At 42.1% G+C, this 17,573-nt stretch overlaps 1 protein-coding gene and 1 non-coding gene across 3 annotated transcripts in view; one reads left to right on the top strand and one right to left on the bottom strand.

The window, feature by feature from the left end:
- TMEM209 (transmembrane protein 209) overlaps positions 1-17,573 on the top strand; it is a 32,785-nt gene that overhangs the window by 14,497 nt on the left and 715 nt on the right. The window contains exons 8-14 of one of the 2 annotated variants that reach the window (XM_049774749.1): positions 1,274-1,345; positions 4,273-4,369; positions 6,035-6,160; positions 8,545-8,642; positions 11,573-11,687; positions 11,774-11,871; positions 15,398-15,471. In XM_049774749.1, the coding sequence (XP_049630706.1) occupies positions 1,274-1,345; positions 4,273-4,369; positions 6,035-6,160; positions 8,545-8,642; positions 11,573-11,687; positions 11,774-11,871; positions 15,398-15,471 (680 nt within the window). The remainder of the gene's footprint in view (positions 1-1,273; positions 1,346-4,272; positions 4,370-6,034; positions 6,161-8,544; positions 8,643-11,572; positions 11,688-11,773; positions 11,872-15,397; positions 15,472-17,573) is intronic. The other variant, XM_049774758.1, reaches the window with a different exon arrangement.
- LOC126031391 (small nucleolar RNA SNORA51) lies at positions 17,032-17,164 on the bottom strand. The gene has a single exon (XR_007503290.1). It is a non-coding gene; the product is annotated as a small nucleolar RNA SNORA51 (small nucleolar RNA).

Genomic DNA, 17,573 nt, shown 5'->3' with positions numbered 1-17,573 from the left:
CCCTCAAGTCCCCAGATTGTATAGTACATTATAACATTTTTTAGCAGTACACAAAACAATCTAAAGCCACAAAATTTATGTAACTCCTTTAACATTGAAGGCATAGTATTTTCTTTTAACAGTTCCATGCACATGCATATTAGTTTAAGTTAACCTCAAAAGTTTAAGTGTTTTTTTTTAAGGATTAAAGTCAAAGGAGCACAGCCAAAACGGTGTTAGAGTGGCAATTGTTGTTTGCATAGGCCCATCAAAATATGGGGGGCATGAAAAGGAAAACCCTTGGCCTAAATACAAGGAAACCTTATCCCTGAAGTGTTCTGGCATAAGACCAACTCTAAGCTGTAGTCACACGAGACCATCAAACCCAAGTGACTGTCTGCAGTGCCAACACACTTCCACTTTTAACACAGTTGCTGCTGTTGGTGTCAGGTTTCTGTAGTTAAAGATACTGGAATCTGTGCATATCAAAGTCGGGATGCTGTGGAGTCCTCTAGCTTCACCTCACAACCAGAGGGCAATGCAGAGAGCCCTGTCCTGAAAACAGGTGGTTGTTGTTGTTAAGTCTTCTGGGTGTTAAGGGAAGTCTCTTTTGAGTAGGTCGATGTGAAAGAAGCAGTAATGTCTTCCCTGGTAGAGAACTGCTCCCAGGTGATGATATAGACAAATTTGGTTGTTTCATAGATGGCATCCCAGGTTCAAGGGTGAATAGAGAATGCCTATTTTTCTGAGGCCTGAGCCAGGTCATTATGACAATGTTTTTTGTTTGTTTGTTTGTTGTAATATCAATGTATGAAATTGTATGTGTGAGACCAAGGAGATAGCTCCAAGGACTTGAGTGCATGCCTCACATCCATGAGACTTCAAGTTTGATCCCTGGTGTCCTCTCTTCTCCCCAGTCACTGGGTATGATCTAGGTGACCTTCAGCACCTCTAGGCTCAAGCTAGACCTTCTGAATCATCAAGCAACATTGCAGGGGGAGGGGGAGAGGGAAGAGAGTTTGCTTGATATACAACTAAGTCAGGAAAATCTTTGTTTTGGGTAAAACCAAGTTATAAACAAACAGATACCAAAAAACTAGGGATGATCTTTGTTTTTGTGTGGAACCAAGTTGTAAGTTGTAAATCAAGGGGGTGGGGATCTACATGAACAACAGCCAGTTGGTGTGATTGTATTAAAGTATTTCATAAAATATTTTTAGGGTAGGGAAAGAATGATTTCAAGTATTTTCCCTCACTAATTCTATAATTGTATTTTTGAACTTGTTTTTAATAGGTTTGGGGAAAAGTGACTATGAATAGACATCTAAATGATAATATAGATTCATGGACAGCTAAATTCAGAAATGTAAGTTCTGACACTATGTTTTGGACAGTTATGCTTTTCTTAAAATTAGTATCTTTATTTAAACACCTTCATTACAAACATGATTGTGGTTGGGTTTCAGGCATGTAAAGAACACCCCCCTTCATCAGTGCAACATTCCCATCAATGTCCCAAATCTCCCTCTTCCCCACCCCAGCCCCAGCACTATCTTTCCAGCTCCTTCAGATTTTTTTTTTTTTTTTTGGTTTTTGGGTCACACCCGGCAGTGCTCAGGGGTTATTCCTGGCTCCATGCTCAGAAATTGCTCCTGGCAGGCACAGGGGACCATATGGGATGCTGGGATTCGAACCGATGACCTTCTGCATGAAAGGCAAATGCCTTACGTCCATGCTATCTCTCCAGCCCCCCTTCAGATATTTTTTTTTCTGATTATGGGATGCTGAGAATCGAACCTTGTGCAAGGTTGACCGTGTGCAAGGCAAATGCCCTATCCACTGTGCTATTGTTCCATTCCCCAAAGATTTTATTAAGTTAAAATTTTGTATAGGATATTGTAGACTTGCAGTTCATCTGAAACTTTTCTCACCTTTAAGTTTTATGGGTAGGGCCCGGAGAGATAGCACAGCGGTGTTTGCCTTGCAAGCAGCCGATCCAGGACCAAAGGTGGTTGGTTCGAATCCCGGTGTCCCATATGGTCCCCCGTGCCTGCCAGGAGCTATTTCTGAGCAGTTAGCCAGGAGTAACCCCTGAGCACCGCCGGGTGTGGCCCAAAAACCAAAAAAAAAAAAAAAAAAAAGTTTTATGGGTAAATGCGGGAGAGTGTGAAAAGAAGTGGTAGGGTTTGCCATGCACACATATAAAGCACATGATACAAAATCAAGCTAACTGGGCATTTTCTTGGACCATTGTTCCATTCACCGATGACCTTATAACTGCCATGCACAACATCCTTTAAATTTCCTAGATCTGGGCCGGAGAGATAGCACAGCGGTAGGGCGCTTGTCTTGCAAGACAGCCGATCCAGGACGGACAGTGGTTTGAATCCCAGTATACAATATGGTCCACTGTGCCTGCCAGGAGTGATTTCTGAGCGCAGAGCCAAGAGTAACCCGAGCGCCACCGGGTGTGACCCCCCCCCCCCAAAAAAAATCCTAGATCTAAAGGTATTCACAAATCAGTTTGAAATATAGTTTGTTTGGGGCCGGAGAGATAGCACAGTGGCGTTTGCCTTGCAAGCAGCCGACCCAGGACCTAAGGTGGTTAGTTCAAATCCCAGCATCCCATATGGTCCCTGTGCCTGCCAGGAGCTATTTCTGAGCAGATAGCCAGGAGTAGCCCCTGAGTACCACCGGGTGTGGCCCCAAAACCAAAAAAAAGAAAAGAAAAAGAAAAGAAATATAGTCTGTTTTCAACATGATCCAGGAATTGGGTGAATCTGCTAAGAATTAATTTTGTGTTTTAAAGATCCACTAATCACAAATCAATATAAACAACACATGAATGAGTGTGTGAATAACAACTCTGGAAAAGTAGCCTAAAGATTATCTTTTCAGCTAATAACCATAAATAAGAAAACCTTAACTAAAAAAAGATACAACTAAATGTTTTTTTTTTTTTTTGGTGTTTTTTTTTTTTTTTTGTTTTTTTTTTTGGCTTTTGGGCCACACCCGGCGGTGCTCAGGGGTTATTCCTGGCTGTCTGCTCAGAAATAGCTCCTGGCAGGCACGGGGGACCATATGGGACACCGGGATTCGAACCAACCACCTTTGGTCCTGGATTGGCTGCTTGCAAGGCAAACTCCGCTGTGCTACCTCTCCAGGCCCACAACTAAATGTTTTATATTCAGAAAAATAACAGATGTACAGGGCCGGAGAGATAGCATGGAGGTAAGGCATTTGCCTTGCATGTAGAAGGATGATGGTTCGAATCCCAGCATCCCATATGGTCCCCCGAGTGAGCCAGGAGTAACCCCTGAGCGCTGCTGGGTGTGACCCAAAAACCAGAAAAATAAATAAATAACATAATTTATGAGTAAAATGTAGTTATCTGACCTCTAAGAGCCTATGTTTAACTCTAGACGTCAGGTAGCTTCCCTTTATTTGCTTGTGTTATATACTCTGTAAGATTCAAGAAAAAGTTAATGAAACCGAGCCAGAGTGATAGCTCAGCAGTAGGATGTTTGCTTTGCACACAGCTGACCCAGGATAAACCCAGATTTGATCCCCGGCAGCCCATATGGTCCCCCAAGCCTGCCAGGAGCAATTCTGAGTGCAGAGCCAGGAGTAACCCCTGATCACTGCCAGGTGTGGTCCAAAAATTCAAAAAAAAGAAAGAAAATTTGGGGAGTGGGGCTGGAGAGTAGTAAAAATAAATTTTGGATTTTGCATTTAAAATCTTTAGTTTCTCCTAGGGATATACCCTAGGAACACAAAAATACAATTCAAAACTCCCTTCCTCACTCCTGTATTCATTGCAGTGCTATTTACAATAGCCAGAATTTGGAAACAACCAAGATGCCCTTCAACAGATGAATGGCTAAAGAAACTGTGGTACAAATATACAATGGAGTATTATGCAGCCATCATGAGATGAAGTCATGAAATTTTCCTATACATGGATGTACATGGTTCTATTATGCCTAGTGAAATAATAAGTCAGAGGTAGAGAGGTAGATGCAGAATAGTTTCACCATCTATGAGTTTTAAGAAAAATTAATGGTAATAATGACAATAGAGATGAGGGCCAAAGAACCAGCCCACAATATGAAGCTCACCACGAAGAGTGGTGAGTGCAGTTAGGAAAAGAACTACACTAACAACTAGCATGACAATGTTAATGAGTGAGAGAAGTAGACTACCTTTCTCAAATACAGGCGGGGGGTGGAGGGAGGGAATTGGTGGTGGGAATGTAAATAAATAAAAATAAAATTTTTACTTTGTTTTTTTCAGTGGGTCAACGAGACCATATTAGTGCCACTTGTACAAGAGATTGAGTCTGTCAGCACGCAGATGAGGCGAATGGGTTGTCCGGAACTACAGATAGGAGGTCTGTGAAATTAAAGTGCAGTACTTGATTTACCGCTAATGAATCTGCCAGGTGGAAAAACAACTTATTTTAATGAGTTGCCTTTGTTATCTTGAAGTGAAGAAAGGAATTAAATATCTAAAGTACAGGATTTTTTTTTTCTCTTAAAGGGTTTTTTATGGTGGTTGTTGTTTTGGGTCACACCTGATGGTGTTCAGGAGTTACTCTGGCTCTGTGCTCAGAAATCACTTCTGGCAGGCATGGGGGACCATATGGGATACCTGGATTTGAACCACCGTCTGTCCTGGATCGGCTGCTTGCAAGACAAGCGTCCTACTGCTGTGCTATCTCTCCAGCCCCATTTTTTTTCTTTTCAAATAAAATGCTTTTACTGAGATATAACTTACTGTGCTATTTATGCAATATAAACAGTATCATCCAAAGGTTTAGATTATACAGCATTGCGATCAAATTCAGAACATTTCAACACTCTTTACATTATAGTCACCCCCTATTTCCCACTGCTGTCCTGCTCAATCTCTACACCAAATTCATCTGTCTGTATTAGTTCATAATAGATTCAGTTGTAGCTTTTGGAGTGTGCGTAGGTATAGAATTATGTGGAAATGTGGCCACTTTGCCTAAAGTGATCATCTCCAAATTACCACTGATTCACATTAAGATGAACTGTTTGTTGGCTTCATTAATTCCTTCAACCATCATGGAGTGCCTGCTCTATACCTGGTTCTATTCTGAGTATTGGGAATTTAGCACTGAGCAGAATGCCCCGAATTCCCACCTTCATTAAGCTTTCCAGTGTAGTAGATCAGGGGTCTCAACATTTTGTGGCCCGAGGCCGGCCTTCAAATATCGCAGTATTCGCGATTATTTACTTACCGAATAATCGCAATAAAAATCGCATTAGTAAGAAGAAAATCGCATTAAACATTCACATACCTCGAGCAGTTCCATTCGGGGTTTGCAAATGTTTAATGCAATTTTTTGCGATTTTTTTTTCTACTAATGCAATTTTTTATTGCAAATATTTGGTAAGCAAAATCCCTTATGCTGCCCTGCCTCACCCCGACTTTGCCTCCTGTGGCCCCCAGGTAAATTGAGTTTGAGACCCCTGTAGTAGATGATACGATCAGCAAGAGCTCCAGGGAAAGGGAAGCAGAGAAGGCTTTGATTCCTGTTTAGGGAAAGTACATTCTCAGAGAAGACTGCCCAGGTTTGGTTTTTGGGTATAGAAAAGGGGCAGCAAGAAACCTGCTTTATTGTTTGTATTCGTGTTGGGCCCACACCCAGCGGTGCTCAGGGTTACTCCTGGCTCTGCACTCAAGAATTATTCCTGGGGCCGGAGAGATAGCATGGAAGTAAGGCATTTGCCTTGCATGCAGAAGGACAGTGGTTCGATCCTGGCATCCCATATGGTCCCTCGAGCCTGCCAGGAGCGATTTCTGAGCATAGAGCCAGGAGTAAACACTGAGCGATGCCAGGTGTGACCCCCCAAAAAAGAAGAATTATTTCTGGCAGTGCTTGGGGACCATTATGTGATGATGGGGATCATTTCCCAGTTTGGCTATGTGCAAAAGCCACATACCAGCTTTTTCGACTCCACGAGGAAGTCAAATGAAGTCTTGAAACCTACATGTAGGTAATTTGTGTGTGTTCTCTTTCCAACAGAAGCCAGCATAACCAGCTTGAAGCAAGCTGCTCTAGTCAAAGCTCCTCTCATTCCAACTCTGAACAAAATCGTGCAATACCTCGACCTTACACCCAACCAGGAATACTTGTGTGAAAGGATCAAAGGTAACTCAGAGAACCAAAGCTTTTTCATTATTTGAAGATTTCTTTTTTTTTTTTTTTTTTTTTTTTTTTTTTTTTTTTTGTGGTTTTTGGGTCATACCCGGCAGTGCTCAGGGATTATTCCTGGCTCCAGGCTCAGAAATTGTTCCTGGCAGGCACGGGGGACCATATGGGACGCCGGGATTCGAACCGATGACCTCCTGCATGAAAGGCAAATGCCTTACCTCCCATGCTATCTCTCCGGCCCTGAAGATTTCATAAGTAAAGATAACAAGGAAAAAATAGGGGCCGGGAAGGTGGCGCTGGAGATAAGGTGTCTGCCTTGTAAGCGCTACCAAGGAACAGACCGCGGTTCGATCTCCCGGCGTCCCATATGGTCCCCCCAAGCCAGGGGCGATTTCTGAGCACATAGCCAGGAGTAACCCCTGAGCGTCAAACGGGTGTGGCCCAAAAACCAAAAAAAAAAAAAAAAAACAAGGAAAAAATATATTTTAAAAAAGTTGAGTATCCCTAAGTAGTATATTATAAAATAAGGATGTTTTAATTGTGGCTTACTTGAACAGCTTTTGCCATTTTTTATGCTAAAAATTGTCAAAATAATATGGTTAGCCTTGAAAACATAATGGTTTTGTGTATGTATGGAAACATGAGCTCACTAGGCTGACATTGAAGTACTCTTGTACTCAATGTCTACTGGGAAACTATCAACAGTGGAAACCGCTAGGACAATCTTTATGATTACAGCTTACTGATCCTTGTATCTTTGTTTCTTATTTTTTGTTTCTCATTTTTGTGTGTATGTTGTTTTGTCTTATTTTTTATTTTTTGTGTGGGGGGCCACACCCAGCTGCGCTCAGGGATTACTATTGGCAGGCAAGGGAACAGTGTGGGTTGCCAAAGCAAGGCAAATACCCTACCTCTGTGCTATCACTCCAACTCCTTCTTAGATTTTTTTAAAGTTTTTGTATTGTTTGTGGACTACACCTGGCAGTGCTCAGGGGTTACTCCTGGTTCTACACTCAGGAATCACTCCTGGTGGACTCAGGGAACCATATGGGATGTCAGGGATCGAACCTGAGTCGGCTGTGTACAAGGCAAACGTCCTACCCTCTGTGTATTGCTTCGACCCCTTCTTTCAGTGTTTTAACTTGTATGTTACTTTCTTTTATTAGCTATTATTATTTTGGGGAATATAATCTGAGAAAATTGATGAGAATTAAAAATTTAGACTTTCTTGAGGCCGGAGAGGTAGCAGGGAAGTAAAGCCTTCATGCAGAAGGTCGGTGGTTCGAATTCTGGCATCCCATATGGTCCCCTGAGCCTGCCAGGAGCGATTTCTGAGCATAGATTTCTGAGCCAGGAGTAACCCCTGAGCTCTGCCAGCTGTGACCCAAAAACAAAAACAAAACAAACAAAAAAATTTAGACTTTCTTATACTCCCACATACTTTATTAATGTCTTCTTGGGCTTAGGCTTAGGGGACATATGGGATGCCAGGGATCGAACTGAGTTTCGCCCTGGATCAGCCATGTGCAAGGCAGATACCATACTATTGTGCTATTGCTCTGGAGCCCCCCCCTTTTTTTTTTTACTTTTTTTTAATAAAGTATGTTATGCCAATTTTGGAATCTGAGATTCTTCCTGGTAATATATAAGTTGATTTTCTTTTCTTTTTCCATAGAATATCCTGTACTATGTGTTCGGATGTTTTGAGGTTTTTTGTTTCTTTGTTTTAATTTATGTAAGCACCATGGTTACAAATGTATTTGTAATTGGGTTTCAGCCATAAAATGCACACATCCCCTTCGCCGGTGCAACTTCCCCCCTTCCAATGTCCCCCATTTCCCTCCTCCCCATCCCCTGCCTGTCTTTAAGACAGTAATTGTATGTCATTGTATTTATTTGGGGGGGCACCCCCGCTGGTACTCGGGTTACTCCTATCTCTGTGATCAGAAATCGCTCCTGGCAGGCTTGGGGCCATATGGGGTGCTGAAGATCAAACCCGGGTCTGTCCCAGTTCATCCACATGTAAGGCAAACACCCTACTGTTGTGCCACTCAGGCCCCCAGTCATTGTACTTCTCTATATATCATTGTCATGGTAGTTGTTAGTGAAGTTATTTCTCTAACTACACTCACCACTCTGGTAAGCTGGTCCATCTGGCCCTCATCTTTATTGTCTCTGGATATTATTATACTGTTTTTTATTTTTCTTAAATCTCATAGATGAGCAAGACAGTTTTATTATTTGGATGTTTTGATCCAGTTGGGTTTTGCCCTCTGTGAACCCAAATTTCTAAACTATGATAATCCCTTGGACCCTCCCTCTTATCCCATCCCACCCCTCGACACACACACTGTCTTTTTCACTTCACCTTTGTTCTACAGAACTTTCTCAGGGAGGCTGTATGAGCTCTTTTCGATGGAACAGAGGCGGAGATTTCAAGGGACGCAAGTGGGATACCGACCTACCCACAGACTCTGCTGTAAGCTTCTAAGTTTGTTTTTTTTTTAGTTTTAAGAATTTTATGTGTCACCAACAACAACAAATAAAACACAAAAAAACAAAGGACTGGAGCGGTGACGCAAGCAATAGGGTGTCTGCTTTGCACACGCTAACCTAGGATGAACCACGGTTCAATCCCCCGTCTCATATGGTCCCCCAATCCAGGAATGATTCCTGAGCGCATAGCCAGAGGTAATCCCTGAATGTCACCGGGTGTGGCCCAAAAACAACAAAAAAATCATTTTTATTTGTTGATTTGTGTTTTTCCACAACAAAGATCAGTATAGAAGGAAGGTAGGGGACCAGGAAACAGTATGGTGGTTAGGGCACAGCCTGGCAGGTGCTGGGCAAAATTCAGTCCCCTGGGGCATCACAGGTGCAGCTCTTAGGCCCTGAACCACTATTGGCCCAAGCAACTTGCCTTTCTTCATCCAGTTGGTCAGCAGTGATCAGGGGAGGCCTCTGAGGTCTCCGCAACATCCCTTGGGAGGCCTTACCCACCAAAACAAACCTAAAAGCCCCCAGAACTTAAAAGTAAAATTAGCATTGTAGCAGCTTCTTAACCCAACCAACCATTGTTAATTTTGGTCTTCATTTTTCAAGTACATTTTTATTATTACACACTGTTATTTAACTAATATCCTGTATTGGATGTTAAAGTTTGACAAGCATGATAGGGAATGAGATTTTATTTTGTTTTTCTGCTATAGCATTACAAGAAATATGATGGCTTGCTGCCATTTTGTTTGTTTTTTTCTTTTGTATTAACTCCCAAAAGTGATGCTTAGGGCCAGAGAGGTAGGGCATGGAGGTAGGATTTTGCCTTGCATGAGGACGGTGGTTCGAATCCCGGCATCCCATATGGTCCCCTGTGCCTTCCAGGGGCGATTTCTAGCATAGAGCCTGGAGTAACCCTTGAGCGCTGCCCGGTGTGACCCAAACAAACAAACAAAAACGTGATGCTTAAAATTTATAAGATCAGAGAATTTATTTTTGAACATTTTAGAGTTTTGTATAGGGACTATACATATGAAAACGAAGTGTTAAATGCTGATATTCAAATTGAGAGTTGAGTATATGCTCAATTTTTTAGTTATTTCATGTTTGTTTTTGTTTTTGGCTCTCCAAAACCCTGGAGTGTTTAGAGACTATTCCCAGCTCTATGCCTAGAGGTTCATGTAGTAATGCTGAGGATAGAACCAGGGTCAACCAGTGCTTGCCCTGCACTCACCCTCTGCACTTTCTCTCAATGACCCTGAATGTGTGTGTTCTATCTTGGTTTTGGTTTTTTTGTTTTGTTTTTGGGTCACACCTGGCTATGCTCAGGGGTTAGTCCTGGCTCTACACTCAGAAATTGCTCCTGGCAGGTTTGGGGGACCATATGGGATGCCTGGATTCAAACCACCATCCTTCTGCATGCAAGGCAAAAGCCCTACCTCCATGCTATCTCTCCAGCCCCTATTGGTTTTTCTAATGACTATATAGGTGTGCATCATCTACTTAAATTTACGAATGTCTTTCATCTTATTGTATTGACTTTTATAACTTTGAAAAACATTTTCATGAATTTTTTTCTATGCAGGGAATGGATCCCTTCCCTCAGCAGTGCTCAGGAAGCCCACCTAGGGAGCACTCCCAACCAACTCTTAACTTGGTAGTGTGGACATGACACTTCAGTCCCTGGGCCTGCAGCATGGGTATTGTTCAGACCCACACAGTGCCTCATGCTTGCCAGGCATATGCTCCATTCCTTTTTTTGTTTGTTTGTTTTTTGTTTTTTTTGGGGGGGTCACCTGGCTGCACTCAGGGGTTACTTCTGGCTCTACGCTCAGAAATCGCTCCTGGCAGATTCAGGGGACCATACGGGATGCCAGGATTCGAACCACCAACCTTCTGCATGCAGGGCAAATAAATGCCTTGCCTTCGTGCTATTTCTCCGGCCCCTCCTTTGAGCTATCTTGCGGAGCCTAGGAATTATAATTGCTGTTCTTATAAATATAGATTTGTTTTGGGGAGGAGAGAGCTGGGTTTTTTGGGTTTTGCTGTTTTTGTATTTTCTTTTTGGGCCAAACCCAGTTGTGCTAAGGGTTTACTCTTATCTCTATGCTCAGGGATTACTTCGGGTGATGCTTGGGGGGGACTACATGGGTTGCTAGAGATAAAACCCAGGCCAGCTGCATGCAAGACAAGCTCCCTACCTGCCTAGCTGCTGCTAGCCCTGGGTTTTTTGTTTGCTTTTGGTTTTTGATTTATAGCTGCTATACTCCCCATAGTGGGGTCTCTACTCCCCACTATGGTCAAGGAACTATTTGTGGTGCTGCAGATTGAATCTGGAGTGATTGCTTGCATGGCCAGAGGCTAACTCATATACACTAGCTCTCTGGCCCCCAAATCCAGATGTTTTTGAAGGACCTTTTCTGTAATAGATTTTTCATGCTGACTTTTGTTTGTTCTTTTTATTTTGTGGGGGGGTACACCTGGTGGCACTCAGGGGTTACTCCTGGCTCTGCACTCAGAAATTGCTCCTGGCAGACTGAGGGGATCATATGGAATGCCGGGGATTGAATCCGGATCTGTCCCGGGTCAGCCATGTGCAAGGCAAATGCCCTAATTCTGTGCTATCACTCCAGCCCTTCATGCTGACTTTTTTCTTTCTTTCTTTCTTTCTTTTTTTTTTTTTTTTTTTTTTTTTTTTTTTTTTGGTTTTTGGCCACACCCTGTGGTCCTCAGGGGTTACTCCTGGCTGTCTGCTCAGAAATAGCTCCTGGCAGGCACGGGGGACCAGATGGGACACTGGGATGCGAACCAACCACCTTTGGTCCTGGATCGGCTGCTTGCAAGGCAAACGCCACTGTGCTACCTCTCCAACCCCCATGCTGACTTTTGATCATAATGTTTTCTCATCTTCAGATCATCATGCATGTATTTTGCACCTACCTTGATTCCAGATTGCCTCCACATCCTAAGTATCCCGATGGGAAAACATTTACTTCTCAGCACTTTTTCCAGGCACCAAATAAACCAGGTATAAACTTCTAGAAGAATGAGTTAAAATTTTCCATGTAATATTGATGGTGATTTTGTTTTTGAATGTGCTTATTTTCTTTTCAGACATGTCAAATGAAAATGTTGTCTGCATCTCTCAGAGTGTTATCAACCCTCCCCATTACGAGCTGGTCTACCAGAGCCACACCTACAGTCTTCCGAAGGTACAATTATATGTAGAAGTTGCTATTACCGCATCTCAGGGCTGACTTGCTCTGAGGGTGTTTTTAAAACCAGATTCACTTGTTTATGGACTAGGTAAACTTTTAAATGAGAGGAAATGTGTTTCTCTTTATCTTTTTTTAAATCATAAAGTAAAGATGCTTAATTTGAAAAAGTATAAAGAAAAGTGGAGAAATCATTCATTCTCTACTACAGGCAGCTAATGGTAAGATCTTAGTGTGTTGCCTTTTGGTAAATTTCATTTGGTTTTTATCTTTTTATAGGTTGAATCCATAGTATTTATACAGTTTTGTATTCTTTAAATTTGTCACTATTTTTCATGTCATTAAAAAAAAATCTTCCTGGGGCCAGAGAGATAGCATGGAAGTAAGGCATTTGCCTTTCATGCAGAAGGTCATTGGTTCGAATCCTGGCGTCCCATATGGTTCTCTGTGCTTGCCAGGAGCAATTTATGAGCATGGAGCCAGGAGTAACCCCTGAGTACTGCTGGGTGAGACCCAAAAACCAAAAAAAAAAAAAAAAAAAAAATCTAAGAATTCTTTTTTTTTTTTTTTTTTTTTGGTTTTTGGGTCTCACCCAGCAGTGCTCAGGAGTTACTCCTGGCTCCATGCTCAGAAGTCGCTCCTGGTGAGCACGGGGGACCATATGGGACGCCGGGATTCGAACCGATGACCTTTTGCATGAGAGGCAAACGCCTTACCTCCATGCTATCTCTCCGGCCCCAAGAATTCTTTTTAATAGCCATAAAAAACTTCCATTAGGGGCCATACAGATCGTACAGCAAGTAGGGATTTGCCTTGCACTGGACTGACCTGGCTTCAGTCTCTGGCGTCACATATGGTCCCCAAAGGTCTGAGTCTGATCTAAATGCCAAAAAAGAGCTTTCCAGGGCCGGAGAGATAGCATGGAGGTAAGGCGTGTGCCTTTCATGCAGAAGGTCATTGGTTCGAATCCTGGCATCTCATATGGTTCCCTGTGCTTGCCAGGAGCAATTTCTGAGCATAGAGCCAGGAGTAACCTCTTGAGTGCTGCTGGGTATGACCCAAAAACCAAAAAAAAAAAAAAAACTTTCCATCATAAAATTTTATATAACTTAGTCAATCATTCTATTATTGTTGGACACTGGATGTTTCGGATTCATCAATATCATACTAAGCCTTTTTGCATATAGCTCTTTGCCTATTATGTAACATTTTTAGCAAAGTCCAAAAGTGGAATTCTAGGTCACAGTGTTTTCAAGGCTTTTGAAATATGTTGCCAGATTATTTTATTGTTACTGGTTCAGTTTACCCAGGTATCTTACTCTTCCTGCTTTGGAGCCAATCCCAGTGGTGTTTGGGGGCTGCTCCCAGTCAGGTGAGGGAGACCGTGCAGTGCTGAGGATATAGCTGGTCTCAGCATGCAGGCAAGCATTCAGCCCTTTGAGCCTTCTTTGTAGCTTGGCATTTTACTCTTGATTCAAATGTCAGTTCTTTTGATGACCTTTGCAGTTATTTTTGCTATCAGCATCTTTACTGTGAATTTATGCATTCATGATAAGTTGTGTTCTGTCAGATTCCCAGCAGAGAATATTAATTTCTTTTGGTTCAAAACACAACTGTGAGTGTAAATATTTTGGGGTCATTGACATTCCTGTGACTATCCATGCAAATTAAACATAGCCAGATAGTACAGTAATTTTTATTTGTTTTGTTTTTGCTTTTTGTTTTTGGGGCCACACCTGGCAGTCCTCGAGGCTTACTCTGGTGTAAGTTTTCCTGGCATGTGCTTAGGGAATTCAGTGATGCCAGAGATCCAGCTCGGTCAGCCACAGGCAAGGCAAGTGCCCAACCTACCATACTATCGCTCTGATCCCAGTATAGTAGTTATTAATGTACTTGCCTTGCATATAGCCAACCCTGGTGTGATCCATAGCACTACATTTGAATACACAACCAGAAGTTACCTTCTGAGCACTGCCGAGTATCACATAGTCTCCACCCTAAAATAAACACCATCTTTTAAAAGTCATATATCTTTTTTTTTTTTTTTTGGTTTTTGGGCCACACCCTGTGACGCTCAGGGGTTACTCCTGGCTATGCGCTCAGAAGTTGCTCCTGGCTTCTTGGGGGACCATATGGGACGCCGGGGGATCGAACCGCGGTCCGTCCTAGGCTAGCGCAGGCAAGGCAGGCACCTTACCTCCAGCGCCACCGCCCGGCCCCCTAAAAGTCATATATCTTTAGGCCTATTGACATGGCTAGTGGTAAAGAACATATCTTGCATGTGTGGTGCCCTTGATTTGATCCATGGCACCACAAATATATATATCCTTTCAGAACCAGATATATAGTATAGTGATTAAGATGTTCACCTTACATCCTGCCAACTCCAGTTTGGTCCACAGTACCCCATATAGTTTCCATGCCAGGAGTGGCTTCTAAACATTACCAGTGTGACCCAAAATATCCACACACCCCTCAGAAAGTATATCCTCATATTCTTAAGTTAACACTAAAATCAGAACAGACAAATCAAAATTGAATGGTAAATTGGAAGTCTAAATTCAGGGGTCTTTTAAAAAATTTGTTTTAGTTTGTTTTGGGGTTATACCCAGTGGCATTCAGGGCTTATTCCTGGCTCTGTGCTCAGGAATTACTCAGGGAGGTTTGGGGGCTATTTGGGGTGCCAGAGCCCAAACCCCACATCAGCCACATATGAGGAAAACCTCCATATCCACCTTACTATTGCTCTGTCCCTCAGGATCCATTTTAAAGATCAGAAATTATGTTTTATTTTAACAAACTGGTAAAATGCCTTCAAGTCCCTTATAGATAAAATTTATATTTAACATATAGACAAATATTATACTGATACTAAAATACATGTTTTATGATTTCGAAATATGAATAAAAACTTTGATTTGATTTGATTTTTGGGGGGTTTTGAACCATAACCAGCAGTGCTCAGGGCTTACTTTGCCTCTGTGCTCAGGATCACTCCTGGTGGGGCTCTACATATTTGTCTATATGGGGGACATATTAGGGGACTGTGCCATGCTAGAAATCAGACCTGCAGGGCATACATTTAGCCTGTAGAGTTACCTCCACAGACCCATGGAGCATGTGTTATGTGTAGTAATAATTGGGGCTCCTATAAATGCTGTAGATTCAGGATGGCCCTGACCCCTGACGGTGGTCCCCAAAGTTCCGCTTTTCTCTTACCCTCAGGAAGGGAATCACGTGACATCACTAAGGGTCTGGTGCCCCCTGTTTTAAGGCAGACCACACTAATATTCTGCACACTTTATAGTGACTCTTAGTTTACTGGATGCCTTTCCCTCCAGACTTCAGTTATATGAACTTTATCCTTTTCTCCATAATATTCCCCTTTCTGTGTTGAATGAATGAGAATCTGAAGTTCGTGCAATTCTGAGTTTTAATGGGTGGTTTCACATTTTCCAGTTAGACTGAACCTTTTACTTGGACCAGTTTAAATCTTGTCATTTTTTTTTTGTCTTTGTTCCAGGGCCGAAATAATTTGTTTCATACATTATTAATGTTCCTCTATGTTATTAAGACCAAAGAGTCAGGAATGCTTGGGTAGGTATTTATGCTTGAAAAATATAAGTGCTTTCTTTATTTGCTGTTTTTCTTTCTTGTTCAGAAGGAAACATCATTTAACCCGAAAGATTTGTGAACTAAATAAGATGTGATTTCCATTACTAGCTTACTAGTAACTATTAATTTAACTAACCTGCTCTGCTGTCTGGACATGTTCTTAGTTCCTTGGAACCTGCTTTCCTTGGAACCTGTGCATTTGGGAAAATAAAAGACAATTGGACTGTTTCATTGGACAATTCTTTGTTCCCTATGGAAAGAACTCTTGGGATCTGTTTTCTATTGTCAAATATCTCATTTCAGAACCAGATCAAAATGTTTCAACTTTAGACAGCCCAAGACAGCTTCTTGTCCATGGTATTGTTGATGAGAATGAGAAAGTGGTCAGTTGAAATGGTTTGCACTGCTTATTCTAAAACTTGTGGTAATGAAGAAGGTCACATACTCTTGCAATGAATTTAAAAGTACTGTATTATCATTTTGGTGATTTGAAGTTTTAGTCCATCAGTAATACTTGAAAACTCTGGAGGTTGGAAACAGGTGATGCAAGGTCTGAAGTGAAAAGGTGGAATCTAACTACAGTGTTGGCCACGCCAAGTACCAAGTCTCAGAAAATGTCAGAGGATTTTGATTAGAAAGCCTCTGGGGTCCACTTAGCTTCCAGCAGTGTAGCCAGAGTCACACATGGCATTGAGGGTAGGTTTGAAACGGAACTAGTCCAAATTGAGATGGATTCTAAGTGAATTCAGAACCTGAACACTAAAATACAGGCATTGCAATCTTAGTGACTATCTCTGCTGAAGTTGAGTTTAAATGAAGTCTCATTAAAATTAATTTCACATTTGTCATATAGGAACATTCACATAGAAGAGGCTGATAGGGTACTCCTAAAACACAGTCTTGTAAATAAACATTCTGTTTTGGTTTTGAGCCATACCCAATGGTGCTCAGGGTACTGGCTCTGTGCTCAGGGGTGGTGATTCCAGGGAGAGAGCCTGGCTTGGCTGTGTGTAAGGCCTGTGCCTGTACTATCCCTTTTACTATCTCTCTGGCCCAATGAAATTCCCTGTATTGAAGGGATAATTTTGTTTGTTTGTTTTGGTTTTTGGGTCACACCTGGCAGTGCTCAGGGATTACTCCTGGCCTTACACTCAGAAATCACTCCTGGCAGGCTCAGTGGACCATATGTGATGCTCGGATTCGAACCACCAATCTTCTGCATGCGAGGCAAATGCCTTATCTCCATGCTATCTCTCCGGCCCCAATAATTTTTTAAATAAAAAATGATTACCCCAATACTCAGTTGTGTTGTGCTGAGGCTCCTGAAATCAGTACCTTGTGTCCCCAAACCCACATCCCAAAGAGAGTCACTTATGTTTTTCTGAGCAGTGGAGGCTGAAGTGAATCTGAAGGTCCTATTTCTCTCCCCTTTTGTTTGGATTTCTGTATGTTTTTTGTCCATGTGCATCTGCCCTCTGAGGCCCATCTCCTTGGTCTACTATTTGTTTTTTCTTTTGTTTGTTATTGTTTTTTTTTGTCGTCTCCCCCCCCCCCATTCACAATACAGACCAGGCAAAGGGCCTGGGTTGAGGTGTATATGGGGTGCATTTACTATACCTCCTCTTTCTATACAGTTATTGTAAAGAACACAGCCTGTGGTAAGCATTGGGAGGCCTTATCTTTTCTTTTTTTTTTTTTGATTTATATATATATATAAATATATATATATATGTTCTTCCTCCCCACCCCACACCAGCCTGTACTCTAGACAGGCTTTCTACTATTTGTAATGTTCAGGGTTGTTATGCCTTGAACTAGAAGTAAAATTTTCTTTTTGTTAAGTGCATTGTGGTTTAAATGAAGCCTGGTTGGGGGTGCCCAAATTCAAATTCTCCAAAGTATTTTTAACAAGCAGTAAGTCCCTAAGAGGTCAGATTCTCCAGCAGGCCTTGGCATCTTTATATAATCTTCCAAAGCATCATTCCAGGTTTGGGGGTTCTGGCATTCTCTGACCTAGAGATGTAGACCTGACAGGTTCTATGCTAGAGGCTACCTCATAATTGTCCCTGGAGTTCTGGGGATGG

This window comes from Suncus etruscus, chromosome 1 (genome assembly GCF_024139225.1).
Source record: "Suncus etruscus isolate mSunEtr1 chromosome 1, mSunEtr1.pri.cur, whole genome shotgun sequence".
Taxonomy (NCBI): domain Eukaryota; kingdom Metazoa; phylum Chordata; class Mammalia; order Eulipotyphla; family Soricidae; genus Suncus; species Suncus etruscus.
Note: the sequence above shows the minus strand (reverse complement) of the source record. Positions and strands in the feature narration are given on the sequence as shown.